We start from the raw sequence: 16,768 nt of genomic DNA on the forward strand, positions 1-16,768 counted from the left end.
CACAATGATTTCCTAAATTGCCCCCATATTCATTTGGAGCGATGCCTGGTTGTACTGCAGTGGCGCAGTGGTTAGAGTGCAGTACTGGAGGTTACTTCTGCTGACTCCAATTTGGCATTCACCAGGCTCAAGGTTGACTCCAGCCTTCAAGTTCCAGGATCTGTGTACACTGTTTGAGCTGAAGGAGGTTTTCCATGGGATCCAGTTTAGTCCTTCTCCAAGCTGGTTAAAATTGACTCTCCTGAGACCATAGATCTTGTGTCCTAGATTGCATAGAGATCCTTCATTGCAGCCTCTCTTGAAAACTTTGTCATATGTCCAGAAGATCTTATCCAGGTCTTCTGCTACGTGACAACTCCAACCCCATTACTGCCTGTGATATAACCCAGATGCTCTGAACTGGACCTTTTGCTGGTTTTCAGTATGTGTGCAATTTCACATAGAGTGCTACTCATCCTTCTGTCTGCTCTTACTTTTGAATAGATTCTGCCCTTACATACCATTCAGGAGTGTTCCCAAGTGTTTCAGTAATGCCTGCTAAGCCAGCCTTTTCTGGTTAAGAACTTGCTTCTTCTCCATGCTGTGTGTTATTTGTATAGCAAACATGGAGATCCTGGGTGCCTCTGTGTTCTGCAGACTTCTTCCAACCCCATCCCATTCTCAGTGCTTGACCTCGTGCTGTTTTCTGGACTATTTTCTCCTTTCTCCATAGCTTTCAGATTTGCATGTTGTCGTTCAAACATATTCTTCCCAGTTTTGTGAGATGCAGCCCATCTTTTGCCAGGAGTCTGCTGCCTTGAAAATGTGTCCGATTATCCAAAAACCTAAAGTTTGCAGTGTATGATGATTACTTGATGGCTTCCAATACATTTTTTGTTCTCTCTGGATCTAGTTCCTCCATTTTTCTTTCCAGCCCTTCATAGATCCTTGTAATGTCCTTAAGTTTGTGTCTGGCTGAGTCATTTGAATTCTCTAGTAGATCAAGAGAATGGGCTAACTCTCAGTGGATGTAAAGAGTCTTAAAATATTTTTTGTTCATACCGTATATGTCTTTGAGGGAGGAAGAGCTGACTTGTTCTCTTGACAAATTATCCAGTCAGAGAAGGCTGCTTCAACTCCTCTCTCAGTAAGGGTATCTGCAGTCACTGCCTCCCTTTGGTCCAGGGCAGAGGTGGGGCTCCTCCTTCCCTTGCAGAGGGCCTGGAGTCTAATTTCTTGATTTCCGAGGCTGTGGATAGCTGCTCTTCATGTAGGAAACCTAAAACATCATCAGTGGCAAGGGAGGGGAATCAGATTCCTTCCAGCATACTCTTCTTGATTTTTTTTTATCTTCTGGGAGGCTGACTGTGCTACGTTAATCCATGGAAAAGTGGGAAATATTGCATATTAAACTACTACCTCTTTATATCCTCTGCAGAACCCAACCTTAAACTTCAAGGAAGTAACCTATGAGCTAGACCACCCTGGATTTCAAATTCGTGATAGCAAGGGCCTGCAAATTGTAGTATTTGGAGTTCAGCGAGGATTAGGACTGGAGGTTTTTCCAGTTGACCTAATATACAGACCTTGGAAACATGCCGAAGGCCAGGTAAAATACAGCTCTCTGTTTTTTCCCCCATTTTCATTTTTTTTCTAATGACTATACTACTGTTTATGAGATTTACTTATTTGTTAATTCACGAGTCTTTACTTGGGTGTAATATGATCTAGATTTTTTTTAAAATAGCTAATCTTTCAAATGATAAGCTTGTGAATGAATACTTGGGACTATCAGTACATATTATTAGATTTCAAAGAATTAGGATTTCTAGCAAGGGAAATATCAACAATCACAACATCTTTACTAATCATAGATATTAACTAAAATTAAACTTAACTTTGAGAGCTGCAAGGAATAAAATATTTGCTTTAGAAACTGAGCTTTAGGCATAGAGATTTTTCTCCTTTCTAATAATGCAATAATTCAGTGTTACAAATGATACATTGGTTTGTGGCAAGAGAATAAATTGATTTTTTAAATTTTGTTCTGAAGCCAGCAGGAAAAATAAAAAAATATTCTAAATGCATAAGAATGGGGACAAAATGTGAAGGAAAAGATGATCCACATGTAATGTGGTTAAAGGCCTGAAATGATGGTTTCAATGATGTCATTTTTTGCAGCTCTCATTCATTCAGTATTCCCTCATTAACCCAGAGATCTTCTGTTTTGCTGACTATCCCTGTCATACTGTTTCAACGGAGATCTTGAAAGCACCACCTGAGGATGATAATCGAGAAATTGCCACATGGTAAGCAGCACTGCTTTTCTTAAAATGCACTTGCTTGGCCGGGTCATAGTGAGGACAGGATTTATCATGAGACCTCTCTGATGGAAATAATTTTTTGAAGCTGCAAAAGCACAGATAGTTATATGAATCAACCAAAGAGGGGCAGTTTGGTTAAGGCACCAGATAGAAACCAGGGGACATTGAAGTCTAGTGCCGCTTTAGGCACGAAAGCCAGTTCGGTGACTTTGGGCCAGTCACTCTCACCCAATCCAAACTACCATATAGGGTTGCTATGGGGAAAAAGGAAAGAAAAAGAAATGTTAGGTATGTTTGCGGCCTTGTGTTATTTATAAAAATAATAAAGGTGATATGTTAAATAAATTAAATTGTAAGGTTAGTAGGGGAATAGTTCCAAGCACTAAATGTATTGGCTAGACTATAATCAGTTGCATAAACATTAGATGTGTAAATTCCATGGATGATCCTATTTTTTATACTTTGCAATCATGAGAGATGAGAGACTCTAGGAGGGACTTATGTAACTCTGAAGCCTTCGCAGCCTATGTTTTTAATTTTTAGCCTTCCTTTTCCAAGCTTTGAACATTTATTTTCAAGCTCTTTCCACTGATAAATGTAGTCAAACACCAGAATAATTCAGGACAATTAAAACTCTTTAAAAGAGCCAGTTCACAAATATTTCCAGTGTACAAAGTGAATATAGTCTTTTGGGTCTCAGAAATGTGGGATTTTCTGTGCGATAATTAGTGTTTTGAATTGCATCCAGAAGCAGACTAGCTATTTTAGGAAGGAATCCAATGTACATCATAAGCAGGTGCAGGATCAATCTGGCTGTCATATTCTGGGCCAGTTGTACACTTTTCAAAGCAGTCTCCTGTGGGACATTATACTCTAAGAATCCAAATGGGATTTTATTAGAAGGTGATCTTCATTGATGTGTACAAAGGATAGCAGCATTTTCATTGCAAGTATAAATGTAGAAGTATTTGATAGTCACAAGTAAAGCTAAAGTCATGCGAACTTGCTCATAGATTTCAATTTTGTTTCTTCTTTGTTAGGAAGAGCCTAGATTTGATTGAGTCCCTGTTGCGGTTGGCAGAGGTGGGCCAGTATGAACAAGTCAAGCAGCTCTTCAGTTTCCCTATCAAGCACTGTCCAGATATGTTGGTCTTGGCTTTGCTACAGATCAACACTTCTTGGCATACTTTGCGTCATGAACTCATCTCCACACTTATGCCCATTTTCCTTGGCAACCACCCAAATTCTGCTATCATCTTGCATTATGCATGGCACGGGCAGGTAAGGGCAAAAGTGGAGATCTCTTGCTTTTTCTTTGGGCTCAGAAGAATGGTGTCAGTATGGTTTAAGTTATGTGATGTGTTTCGAGCTGCACTCTGTTGTTGAATATGCCAGTGGCCTCCAACCTTTTCAACACCAAGGACCGGCTATGTGGAAAGAGGCATTTCTGTGAACCGGGGAGACGTGGTTACGCAGTCTGCCTGCATCCCACATGTCTGTAGATGGGGCTTCACTCATTTGTGTGGCCCAGTTTCTGGCACGCTGTGGACTGGTGGCCGATTTGTGGGCCGGGGGTTGGGGACCCTGTTGTATGCTATGAAGTCATTGAGAGAGATTGTCTAGAACAGGGGTGTCAAACTCAAGGCCCAGGGGCCGTATCCGACCTGTGGGGTGCTTCGATCTGGCCTAAAGGGCCAGCGTGGAAACAGCGAAAGACCGGCTCGCGGTGCCTCTGCCAGCAAAAAATGGAGGTTGGGAGGGCCTCATGTGGCCCTCCTGAGCTCTGTTATCACTGGCAGAGGGTTGCAGGAGGCTGCTGCAGCTGAAAACGGAGCTCGTGAAGGCTGCAGGTGGCCCTCCCGAGATCGGTTTTTGCTGACGGAGGGTTGCAGGTGGTCGTTGCAGCCGAAAACAGAGTTCAGGAGCCCATTTTTGCTTGCAGAGCTCTTAGGCCACCACAGGCACCCTCGACACAAGTGACATCGAGCTGGCCATGCCCACCCTGACCTCACCCACCCAGACCCCCTGAGGTCAAACACAATGCTGATGCAGCCCTCAGTGAAAATGAGTTTGACACCCCTGGTCTAGAGTGTTGGAGTTCACTCTAAATAGCCTGATGATTTCCCAGCTCTCTTTGATGTTTAGCAGAGCCAGGAATAAAGGAGAGCCAGCATGCTCACATTTTCGGTCCTGGGCAAACCGGTTGTTATATTATGTGACACCCACCTCTGGAAGCAAGGATCTGGTCTCTTTCACCAAGCCAACAACTAATTAATTATGGGAATAGACTAACATTTAACTATGTTCTTAGGGTCAGTCCCCCTCGATTCGTCAGCTCATCATGCATGCCATGGCAGAATGGTACATGAGAGGAGAACAATATGACCAAGCAAAATTATCACGTATTCTAGATGTGGCCCAAGACTTGAAGGTGAGTCTAATTTTTTTTGTTGCTTCTATTTTGGATCATTATAGTACTAGTGTTGGTGCCAAACATGCAGTTCTGGCCCAGAGGAAAGCTGCTTGTTGTTGTTTTTTTTGTGCACATTTCTTTAAGTCAGTGTATCCCACCTTTATTATTTTTATAAATAACTCAAGAGAGCAGATATATTCAACATACCTTTCTCCTATTTTCCCTCAACAACAGTTTTGAGATGTATTTATTTATTTTATTTATTGGCGAAATTTATTGGTTGCTCAATCATAAAAGATGAATTATTAAAAGATGGGGAGAGTGGGGGCAGGATGAGGGGGAGGTTGTAGCTGTTGTTAATCGCTCAACCACCTCCACTGGGATGCTCCGCTATTGGATCCCCAAGCTATCTGGCAGAGCCAGGTCTTTAGGCTCTTATGAAAGATTGGGAACTTAACTATTGATACTCAACCATATTTCTCTAGTTAGACTGGGACATATATATCGGGATTATTCTTCCAAATAGTAAAAAAGAGGACCATACTTTCACTAGTAGCAGTCGTACGGTAATGCTGTATTTTTTTGGCATAATACCTTGGGGACATACAATACCATTACTAATCAAGTAATTAAATGCCTACCAGATTTAGTATATTGCATTTATTTAGAAGATTGAATCCCAAACTTAAAAATAAGGAATGTATCTGTTTAATTTTAGCAATTAAAATGCTGTAAAACTTTTCAAGGTTTTTCAGTTGCTAGATTAGAAAAATCACAGCCAAATTTAAAATAATGAAACATCAGAGCAGGAACCACAGCTATTAAATTTTCATAGATTTTATACTTTATCTCAATATTAACATATAATAGTGACATTATTGACATATATGATAAGAGCCATTGTGGTGCAGTGGCTATTTACTTATTTTTAAATAGATTTTTGTGTTTTCTGAACATTTTTACTCTGAATGTCTTGCATATTTGTTATCTAATGACTTGATTGTGTTTGTTAATGATAGCTTTTGTGTATGTGTACAGACCACATATATAAAGAGGATAAAAATAACAAGAAGAACAAAAAAGGAAATAAACATTATATCAAGGGGAGAAAAAAAATCTGCAACCATAATTTGGGCTTAGCCTAGGTTTAGTAACAAAACCAGATCTTTTAAGTTCTTTCAAAATGGCCAGCAGGGTTAGGGTGAGTATGTTCTCCAGGGGAATGTGTTCCAGAAGAAAAGATCTCATCCTGAGTCTACTTCCCTGGTAGATTGAATACAGACCATGGCCCTCCTGGATCTAATGGGATAGGTAGATACATCTGGGGAGAGACAGCCCTGCACTTAAGCTGCTCCCAAGCCAAACTATTCCCCAGTTTGTGCAAGAGAATCTAGGTAGCCATAATATAATACATTGATGTTGGATTTGACAGATGAACAAGGTACTTCAGTTCTCAAATAATTATATTTGCTTTGGAGATCTTCTAGTCCATTAGTTATTATTTAGAATAGTCCATTAGCGGTTATATGGGTAAGGTAGGGTAGGGTAGGATAGTTGGAAGGTACTTTGGAGGTCTTCTAGTCTAATGCTTGCTCAGGCAGGAAACCCTATAACATTTCAGACAAATGGTTGTCCAATCTCTTCTTAAAAACTTCCACTGTTCGGCATTCACAACTTCTGGAGGCAAGTTATTCCACTAATTAATTAATTAATTGTTAGTTAGTAGTTTGTGAGATGGTATTTACAAACCGTGGCACGACATAAGCGCGAATGTCAAAATTGCGGCGCTAAAGCCGCGACGTCATCACCGCCACGACAACAGCGCGGCAACAGAAGGACGCTTTAAAACGGCGCCGCGGTAGAAAGCCGACTTCATTTAAGGTAAGCGTTAGGATTAGGTTTAGGGGTTTGTTTTAGGGTTAGGTTTAGCGTTAGGTTTAGGGTTAGGTTTAGGGTTAGGTTTAGGGTTAGGTTTAGGGTACTGAGTGCTTGGGAATGCGCAATTTTGCCCTCCGCGATTATGTCATTGCGGTAGGGTCGCGTTTTTCCTTAGCGCTTAGAATGGCGCGAATTAGTCTTCGCGCTTATGTCTCCGCGCAGAAGGGCTTCGCGGATTTGTGGTGGAACCTTTACAAACTATTAGCTTTCATTCTTCCAGTATATTAGCTTTCAAATATTCAGTATATTCCAATATTATTGAGAGCTCCATCAAAATACCTGCAGTTCCTGGTCCAGGGTGAAACAATGGTAAATCTGAACTAGAAGGATATAGCCACCAATTGTGATGCTGAAGATGACGATTGTTTCAGGTGAAGGAAAAATGAGAAGGATGACTAGATTTCTGCTTCTGAACACCTTTCCGTCTTCAGCAGACATGTCCTTCTTGGGGCCATTCATTTCTCTAGCACACACCCTACATTCACCCTGCTATTTTTTAGGATTTTTAGGATTCCCAAAGAACTTCCACCTGGGAAGACATGTTGCTTTCTTCCCACCACAAATGCTGTGCAGTGGAAATGAATTTGCAGACCACTACAGGAAGGCCAGGAAGGCTAGTAGAGAAGTCAGGCTTGCCATATGGACTAGCAGCTTTTTTTTTTTTTAGGCTTTGTCTATGCTGCTGAATGGTACTCCATTTGCCTTTGTTATTGACCTTGCTGCCCTTGCCTCTCGGCGGGAATACCTCAAACTAGACAAATGGCTCACAGATAAAATTCGAGAGCATGGGGTAAGTAAGGTTTTCTTAATTCATTCTGCAAATTGTTTTCTGATGAAAACCGTTGCTTATTTTAAAATGTCCTGTTCATGTGTGCAAAGTATGACATGAAATGTGTTGAACTTTAACTCACTCAATGCTTATCTACTTCTATTTATTTATTTCCTGCCTTTATTTGTTTTTTTTATAAATATGAAGCTATTTTCGTGATACTATATGCATCTCTTACAGTTTTGCACTTCTCCTCCTTAGGAGCCCTTCATCCAAGCTTGTATGACTTTCTTGAAAAGAAGATGTCCCTCTATCTTGGGTGGTCTTGCTCCAGAGAAAGACCAGCCCAAAAGTGCTCAACTTCCACCAGAGACCCTAGCAACAATGCTAGCTTGCCTTCAGGCTTGTGCTGGGTAAGCAAATTATGGTCGTCTTTAAAAGAATGTCTGTTTAGGGGCTAAAGCAGAGGAGGGGGAGTTCAGAGTGTGATATTCTGTGGCTCAGCTACTCATCCACTTGGTTAATAAGATTGAGGTAAGAACTTTGTGGACAAAGTTGAAAAGAGGTATGAATTTTAAATATAGAACACATGGATAATCCTCAACATTGTTAATATGCAAAATATTATTTGTCTTAAACCAATAAATGATATTTTCTTCTATTTATATATCCCATATTGGATCTGCGTTTAAAATTTACATATTACAGAGTCAAAATGGATTCATCATTATTTCTTGGGTACCGTATTTTTCGGAATATAAGATGCACCAAGGTTTTGAAAAGTTTTTTTTTAAAGTAGGTGGGTGGATAGAGAGATAGAAAGGGATAGAGAGAGAGAGAAATACAGTAGGTAGGGAGAGAGAAAGAGGTGTGTAGGTAGGTGGGATAGATAGAGAAATAGAAAGAGATAGAGGGAAATACAGTAGATAGGGAGAGAAAGAGTAGGTAGGTTGGTAGGTAGAGGAATAGAGAGAGAAATAGAGAGAAATACAGTAGATAGGTAGGGAGAGAGAGAGTAGGTAGGTACGTAGATAGATAGAGAGGGGGAGAGAGAAATATAGTAGATAGGTAGGGAGAGAGTAGGTAGGTAGGTAGATGTTTCTAAGTGTATTTATCCATGTGCTGGAGAAGGAAATCGCTGACAATCTGCAGCACCTAAGACTTTGTTTCTACTGGCAGAGCACTTGATAAATGTAATTCTCATCAATCAGTTAAAGAGCTTCCCAAAAGGGGGGGAAAAGTTTTTGCACTCTGCCAACCTCCCCAAAACAGCCCATTTTTGTCAAAAAAAATCCACCCTTGTGGAGGCTTATAGAGTGCTGCTGGGAGGCGCAAAACGGCCCATTTTTTTGCTCACTTCTGCCCTCCCCAGCCCCCAGGAGCTCTATGAAAGCCTCCATAGGGGTATGCACAGCCATTTTGGTGAAGGGGCGGGGCTTCAGGAGGCAAAAAAATGCTGTATTCAGCGTATAAGACGCATCCAGATTTTTAGCCTCTTTTTTGAAGAAAAAGGTGCGTCTTATACTCTGAAAAATACGGTAATTTTCTTGGCAGCAATATGGAGGTGTTTTTAGTGCTGCTTTCTTCCCTGTGTTGTCTGGAGTCTCTTGATGCATTTCCAAGTACTAGTTAGGTGTAACCATGCTTAGTATAAGATTATTTCCTTCCATGTAAAATGATGAGGTGAATGACAGAAGGGTCTGTGACCCCTTCTCAAGAGGCCATCCTTAGACCCAATTATGTTAGATAACTTTCATCCAATCTCCAAAGTTCCTTTTTGAGGAAGGCTGTTGAGAGGATGGTTACTGCTCAACTTCAGAGAATCAAGTGGATTATTGGACCCTTGTCAGTCTGGGATACAGTACTGGTATACAGTACTGAGATGGCATTGGGTAAACCTGTGGATGACCTTTGGAAGGCATGTACAGCATGTTAACCCTCTCCTTTAAACCATATAGAGATGAAGTACCCACAACATTCACATCAATGTTTTACAGTCAGGAAGTTTTCCTATATTTAAACAAATTACATGTAGCTGCAACTTGCCATTTTGGATCTGGTGTCTGTAGTTGGAGAAGGTAGTTCTTGACCACCTTCCCTATTTTGTTTATGAATCTCCACATAATTTCATCATATCTTCCCATCATCTTTTTTTCTCCAGCCTGACCGCCCTAGGTTTTTCAATCTAAACCTGTCATGGTTTGGCATATCCTTAGATGTTTTCCTCTGAATTTCTTCTAATCATTCTGTAACTTCCCAGAAATGTAGAATCATAGATAGCACTTTGGTTACCTCTTCATCTGAGGGGGTGGCATCATCAGTTTTTGAAGGGTTGTAGCATGCTCCCTTCTCAGAAGGCCATCCTTGGACTCAACAGTGTTGGATAACTTTAGTTCAGACTCATTTTTAGAACAGATTGTTGAGAGGGGGAATTGGTACTCGGCCATTGAGGGCCTTGGAGGAAATGCCATATTTTTTGGTCAATAAGATGCATAGGTACATACACACCAAAAGTGGGTGGTGATGTCTTATAGAGCAAATGTTGCCAAAGCCCCACCCACCCACTGGCCCGCACCCTTCGGCCTCTGCCTCCCAGCAATTTGTGTCACAGCCTGATTTAACACGAGCACCTGATTGGCAGTTGGATCGGCCTTCTCAAATACCCCCAATTAGTTGTTTCAGGCTGCATGATCGCCGCCACGCGTCCTGTTTGTAGGTGGCAGTGCCTGTAACAGGCCACAAATGGGGCACGCAGAGGCTGAAAATGGGGTGTGCGGAGGCGGCGATGGCCAGTGGCGATCCCCGCTGCCTGGAACAGCTGATCGGTGGTATTCTGGGAGTCCAATCCAACTGCCAATCAGCATGCTCATGCTAAATCAGGCTGTGCTGAAGCTGACCAAGCTGTTTGCTGCAAGGACGCAAATTGCTGGGAGGCAGAGGCAGATTTTTTTTTGTTTTCCGCTCCAAAAGGTAGGCACGTCTTACAGTACGAAAAATACAATAGGTTATTTGGACTCTTTTCATGCTGGATTCAGGCTGGTGTACAGTACTGAGATGGCATTGGTTGCAAATGCAGATGACCTTTGGTAGACTGGACAGGGTGGTACAATCATCCTGGCACTCTGTGTTTTCTTGTGCTTTCAGTACCATCAACCATTGTGTCCTTCAGGGCTGGCTTCGGGCTAGGAATGGGAGATGTTGTTTGGCGATGTTTCTCCTTTTTTGAGAGCATGCAGAGTACCTGAAGGGTCATGTCTCTTGCATCTCCTCTTTAATATCTACATGAAGCCACTGGGAAAAGTCAATCGATGGCACAAGAGCCAGTATCCTCAGTATGTTGAGGATGTCCAGTCCCTAGCCGGGCAGATGATGCTGTTGCAGGGATGTCTGAGTGCCTGGAGGCTGTAAGATGCTCCGGGAGAGGTGGGTGAGGAACAGTGTTCAACTCAACTCTGGCACGGCACAGGAGCTTTGGGTTTTGCCCCCTGTCCCCCCAGTCTGGTGTTATACCATTTTGTGACTCTGGATAGAGGTGCATTGACATCCTGTACAGTACTGAATCCTTATGTCCTATTCTAGCTAAACATCCATAATATTTAGTAACAAAATTTTCTAACCCTTCTTTCCAAATCACTGTATAGAATTTACATTGTTTCCTTATGTTGTACGTATACATACATACATACATACATACATCCCCGATTTTATGTGAGCCGCCCTGAGTCCCCTCAGGGAAAAGGGCGGCCTACAAATATTAATAAAATCTCTAAAAAATCTCTCTAAATACATTTATGTTGTTCTCATTATCCCTCCTTTATTTGACTATATCCTGTATTTTTCCCCCTAATAATCAAGACTTAATTGAATCTAACTTAGTTCTTTTTTATTAACCTTTATATATAATCCAAAAAAATTTCTAATCTTCCTTTCATGGGTACCATTCAATATTCATATCCAATTATTACTTATCATAACACTCCACATTGTATACATTATTATCATTATCAATTATTTAACTATATCTATTGTCACTAAATTTCACTAAGTTTAACTAGTTTTAAATTACATACTTCCATCTATCAACCTGTATCTTTCCAGTAGCAAAACAGTCTCATGTCTTCTGCCATTTGTGGTGTCAGTCCTCTAATCATCTCCTTAATCAAATTTGTATGGACTCCTCTTAGCAACTCCTTGCTTATAAAATCTCTCATGTAATTTCGATGTCCTTCTTCTGTTTCCTTAATCAGCTTATCTTTGATTGCCAGTAGTGTTATCAATGATGTTGCTAATAAAAATTCTCTCTTTAAATCCATAAATTCTTTTGTTTTTTCTTCTTCTGTGTCTTGCCATCTGGGGTAGAGTTCCCCTCCATTTAATTCCTCTTTCAGTATTCCACTCTTTCCATTTCCAGAAACAAAACAATCACCATAAATATCAGCAAGTTTAATTTCTTTATGGTCATTTTCCTCTTCGGTTTTTAGGATTATAACCTCCACTTTTTCCACTTGATAAACATCTCCAACTTCTTCATCATATTTTACTGTTAGGTGCTCTAAGTCTTCCAACTTCTTCTCTGTCCTCTCAAATGTGTTTGAGAATTTCTGAATTTCTAAAAATATCTTTTGCAGGCTTAAAGTTTCTTTCTGCTGTTGAAATTGTGCCATTATCTCCAGCTAACAAACACTGCTGCTCTAGCGTGGAAGGTTTTTACAAGATTAACTGTTTATTTCATTTGTATGCCGCCCTTTTCCCCCGAGGGGGACTCATCAGATTAAGCATAGATTCACAATAAAGTTTTATTTTCACTTTTCTCTGGTTGAAGATATACTTCAAAGGGACATCTGCATGCCCTTCCTCTTATCACTCTCTATAAACAAGCAGTGAGACCTTGGAGCACCAAACCAGGACAGTCAGCAAGAAAAGTAAAAGTATTTCATTTCCAATACCTCCAGCCTCCAAGTAGCAGGGTTATTGTTGCAAAAAATTTTGTTTCTTTTTGTATCTTTTTTGTATTTCAAGTTTTAAAAAAGGTCCTATTCTTGAATGAGTTAGAAAAATACCCACAGTAATGAAAGAGAATTTTAGTCCATAGATTACAAAGAATAATAAAAGAAAAAAAATAGAAGAAGAAAACTTAATCCATTCGTTTTAAAAAGCTTGCATAAATTCCATCCATCAACATAGCATTTAAAAAGTAAGATAACTCACTGTCCAAAACCATTCCAAACTTAATTTCGCTGCTTATTTCTTCTGTTCTCCAATTTAAATTAATTTTAAGTTTTTTATAGGCAGTCTCTCTTAAAACGGTAAAAATTCGTCACCAGCTGGAAACACTTTCTCTTTCCGTATCCTTCCGTTTTGGAGCCGCCCCGACTTCATCAGCCTTGGCTGGATTTTTTGTCGCTGGCTTGAAGAACGTCTCTTGCATTGATCAGGAACTTTGCGATGTCCCTGAGATCAGCAAGACATATTCTTTCTGTTCACCATCTATGCGGGACAGTTTAGGTTCGATTGGACCATCCAGCGGCAAAAGTATCGGCTGCGGTCTCAGAGCATTGAGACCGCACGTCTGTATCGTTGCAACGTTGGCTCCTCCTCAGACAGTTTTATGATTTTGTAAGTTTGTTGTTGTGACAGCCCAGAATTGTGCTGTAAGTTGGGAAGCCATACAAAACTTTTTTAAAAATAAAAAGGAACTATCAATACAATCATTCACTTCCTAGATGTAGGCATAACCAACGTCTCAATCCCTGACAACTAAGTTCATCAGCTATCTTTGAGATTCTTTCATGTCCTTCAGCTTTTGCTTACTGGAAAAAAACTGTTAAAATAGGTTGAGCTTTTTGTCCCTCAGTTATACAAGAGGATATTAGAATGCATTGGGAGAAAGAGATCTAGGCTCAAACAAGCCAGTTCTAAGGCAGCCAGACATCTTCGTAGAACCCCTGACTTTTAGTCCCGGCAGTTACACAAAAGATGCCAGGTTTTGACCTTCTTCGCCAGCATTGATCAATTCTGAACATAATCTGTACCCAACATAGTGTCTGCCAGGACTTATTGTTTAAGTGGGGTCTTGTCTCTATCCCTCCATGTGATTGTGGTGCTACTCGACAAAATATCCGTCTCATTGTGTCCGAATGTCCAGAGCTTACACCAGCCCAATGTCTGATTTTTTCAACATCGACTATCCTGTACTTGAATTGCTGAGTGGACTGGACATTAATATTTGAACTACTATAAGTCCATGTATTCTCCATATACTAAATAAATAAATAAGATAGAGAATTTGCTATCCTTTCCATCTAGCCATGTTTATAGCCAGGACCAAATGTAGTTCTTGGAACAGTACTAAAACAAACTGACTTTCTGGTAATTATTAGTAAAAATGACTTGGTTTCTCCATTAGAAGTGTATCACAAGAGCTGTCGGAAACTATTCTCACCATGGTAGCGAACTGCAGCAATGTAGTGAACAAAGCCAGACAGCCACCGCCTGGCGTGATGCCCAAAGGACGTCCCCCCAGTGCTAGCAGCCTGGATGCCATCTCCCCTCTGCAGGTATGTAGCAAGCATGAGAGCAGCAGATAAATAGTTCTTTTGCCTATTGGTTTTTCGGTGTACAGAATTCAGTCTCATTGAAAAAGAGTTCATCCTGTTTTCTTGGCATGGTGAATGTTACCTTGCAGGTTAAGCACAGCCTTTGAACCTGATTAGCCCTTTACAGCTTCTCAGGCCAAGCATCAGTGCTAGATTGTAAGGGCTTGTGATAATAGGGCTCTTTGCCTCTCAAGCTGAACTGCTCTTTGAAAGTTGTCTTGCATGTTAAAGTCATGGTTCCAAGTAATGGGCCGAATGAACTCAGAACTCTGAGGCTGTGGATTTTCTCAAAGATCCATTTTATATTGGATACATCATATTAGCACATTCAAATATGAAATTAACTCTAAATATTTCCAATGTTTTGTTGTAATTACTCCCTTCCCCCTATTGTCACTAGTCATGTTAACCAACCAGGTGAATGGCAGGCTGCTCAGCTACTCCCTCCAGCTGTTGTGAGGTCACATTGAGACAACCGTGATTCTCATGGGCCTTATCACTATGTCTGGCATCTGGGAGGAAATTACCCCATATCCTGTAGTTCCCCTCCCCCCTTATGTATGGCAACTAAGAAACGAAGTAAAAAAAAATGGCTTCAGCTAAAGTCATTTTGAGAGTTGACAGTTAATTTATAATCTAAAAGCCATCAACAGAATTCTGCAGAAGTGTCTCTGATGGATAAAGTGACTTCACTCTTATTTATTGTGCTGATATGTTCAGAGGCCGCGTCAAACTCATTGCTTTCCACCAACTGTCCTTTATTTATGCTTTAATTTATGTACACTTTCAATTCCAAGTTCACTTTGGCTTATGGCATTTTCCCTCTCCAGATAGCTCTGCTGTGTGTATTTCTCATCTTAACCTTTCTGACTACCTCTGCTTATTGTTTTTATGTCCTGTCTCTTTCTAGTCTCAGAGCGTAGATTACCTTCAGTCTTTAGGGCCATTCTGTGTATCGTCTAATTTCCAGTTTTGTAGGCAAAACTCCAGTTGATTTTTTAGCTTTTCAGAGCTGATGATTGGCATTTGGGGGACAAAAGGCCACTCCAGATGGGCTTTCGGATCTGATCTTCATGATTCTTCTTATGTTGGTAGGAACAAACCTATCATGTTAGGATTTGATGCAAAATGTTACTGATTTGACAGGTGTGATCTAAATAAAGATGATAAACCATTTGATACAAATATATAAATAACTGTTTTCTTTTCCTTGATGTTTTATTCTTGTCAGATTGATCCACTTGCTGCTGGGATGGCATCTCTCAGTTTAGGTGGCCCAACAGTTCCTCATACCCAGAGTGTGCCTGGATTTCCTCCAAACCTGAGTTCTGCTTTTAGTACTCCTCAGTCACCAGCAAAAGCATTTCCACCGCTTTCTACACAAACCCAGAACGCACCTTTTAGCGGGATTGGTGGGCTTTCTTCGCAACTTCCAGGTACTCTGCTTCAGCCTCCTTTTGGAGCCAGATATTAAATACCCTTGCTCCTTTCTCACAAGATGAAACTTATCTTTGTTACATTTTCTTATTTGTATCCAGAAACTCTACAGATGGCCTTCTGTTCCCAAGAATCAGTTCTTTTTGAAGGGATACTGCTTCCTATTCCCAAAGCCCAAATTTTCTGAGCTTGCAGATGAAAGGGTTGGGGGAAGATGGGATTTGCAATAATGCATTTCTGAATACATGCAAAATAGAGGAAGCTATTTCAGTATAACTAGTGCTATTTGGCATGTACAAAACTATCACTATCGTTGACCTCTACCCTTTATATTTTTAGGGTAGCAGAATCCTTCAGTCCTATAATTTGAACACTCCTTTGTACATTGGATCATTATATCAAAGGAAATAGCAATAACGATAGCACTTAGATTTATATAGTGCTCCATGATACTTTACAGCACTCTCCCTAAGTGATTTACAAGTGTTAGTGTATTGCCCCCAACAATCTGGGTCCTTGTTTTATTTACCTCAGAAGGATGAATTGAGCCGGTCAGGACTGAACTTCTGGCTGTGGGCAGAATTTGTCTGCAATACTGCATTCTAACCACTGCACCACCAGGCCTGTTTGGAATGGGCAGCTAAGAAATATGAAATATAAATAAATAAATTGTGTAGATATAGATATATAATGTCAATCAATCAACAGTTGGCCTTATCAAGGGTATCTTTTCAAGGATAAATATACTGTTCTAAAGTCAGAAATAATAATTTTCTTTTTTCAGTAGGTGGTCTCACAACAGGTAGTCTGGGTATTGGAACTGGGAACCTTGGCCTCCCTGCAGTGAATAATGATCCATTTGTGCCAAGAAAGCTGAACACATCAGGACTGAACCAGCCAACATTCCAGCAGAGTAAGGTGAAACCTTGTAAGTGGTGATGTTTGATTGTTGATCAGCCCACAGCTTTGTTGATTTAGGCTGTAGGGGTGGATGGTGCTGTATATGTAATAAAAAAGGACTCTGGCAGGTGCAGAGCTGTGGACACCCTTTCAGCCAGTACTTTTTAACGCTCCCTTTAAAATAAATTACAGCTCCCAAAATTTCCTTTAGCCGGCTAAAGAGGTCTCTCTGTTCTTTCTTTTCTCTTCTCTTCTCTTCTCTTTTCTTTTCTTTTCTTTTCTTTTGAAAAACCCCTCCCATTTCCTTAAGGAACTGTTCCAGTTCAGTTCTCAAGACTATTTTAATGTACAGCATGTTTGAGATCTTCCCACAGATGTTCACTCATATTGTGTGGGAATCCAAAGACCATTC

General features: G+C 40.6%; 1 protein-coding gene across 1 annotated transcript in view; it reads left to right on the forward strand.

Moving 5' to 3' along the window:
- CNOT1 (CCR4-NOT transcription complex subunit 1) overlaps window positions 1-16,768 on the forward strand; it is a 138,214-nt gene that overhangs the window by 39,390 nt on the left and 82,056 nt on the right. The window contains 9 exon segments of the mRNA XM_032230846.1: window positions 1,418-1,588; window positions 2,161-2,288; window positions 3,344-3,584; window positions 4,615-4,734; window positions 7,322-7,444; window positions 7,685-7,836; window positions 13,830-13,980; window positions 15,251-15,455; window positions 16,241-16,384. Coding sequence (XP_032086737.1) covers window positions 1,418-1,588; window positions 2,161-2,288; window positions 3,344-3,584; window positions 4,615-4,734; window positions 7,322-7,444; window positions 7,685-7,836; window positions 13,830-13,980; window positions 15,251-15,455; window positions 16,241-16,384 — 1,435 coding nt within the window.

Source organism: Thamnophis elegans, chromosome 14 (genome assembly GCF_009769535.1).
Source record: "Thamnophis elegans isolate rThaEle1 chromosome 14, rThaEle1.pri, whole genome shotgun sequence".
Classification (NCBI taxonomy): domain Eukaryota; kingdom Metazoa; phylum Chordata; class Lepidosauria; order Squamata; family Colubridae; genus Thamnophis; species Thamnophis elegans.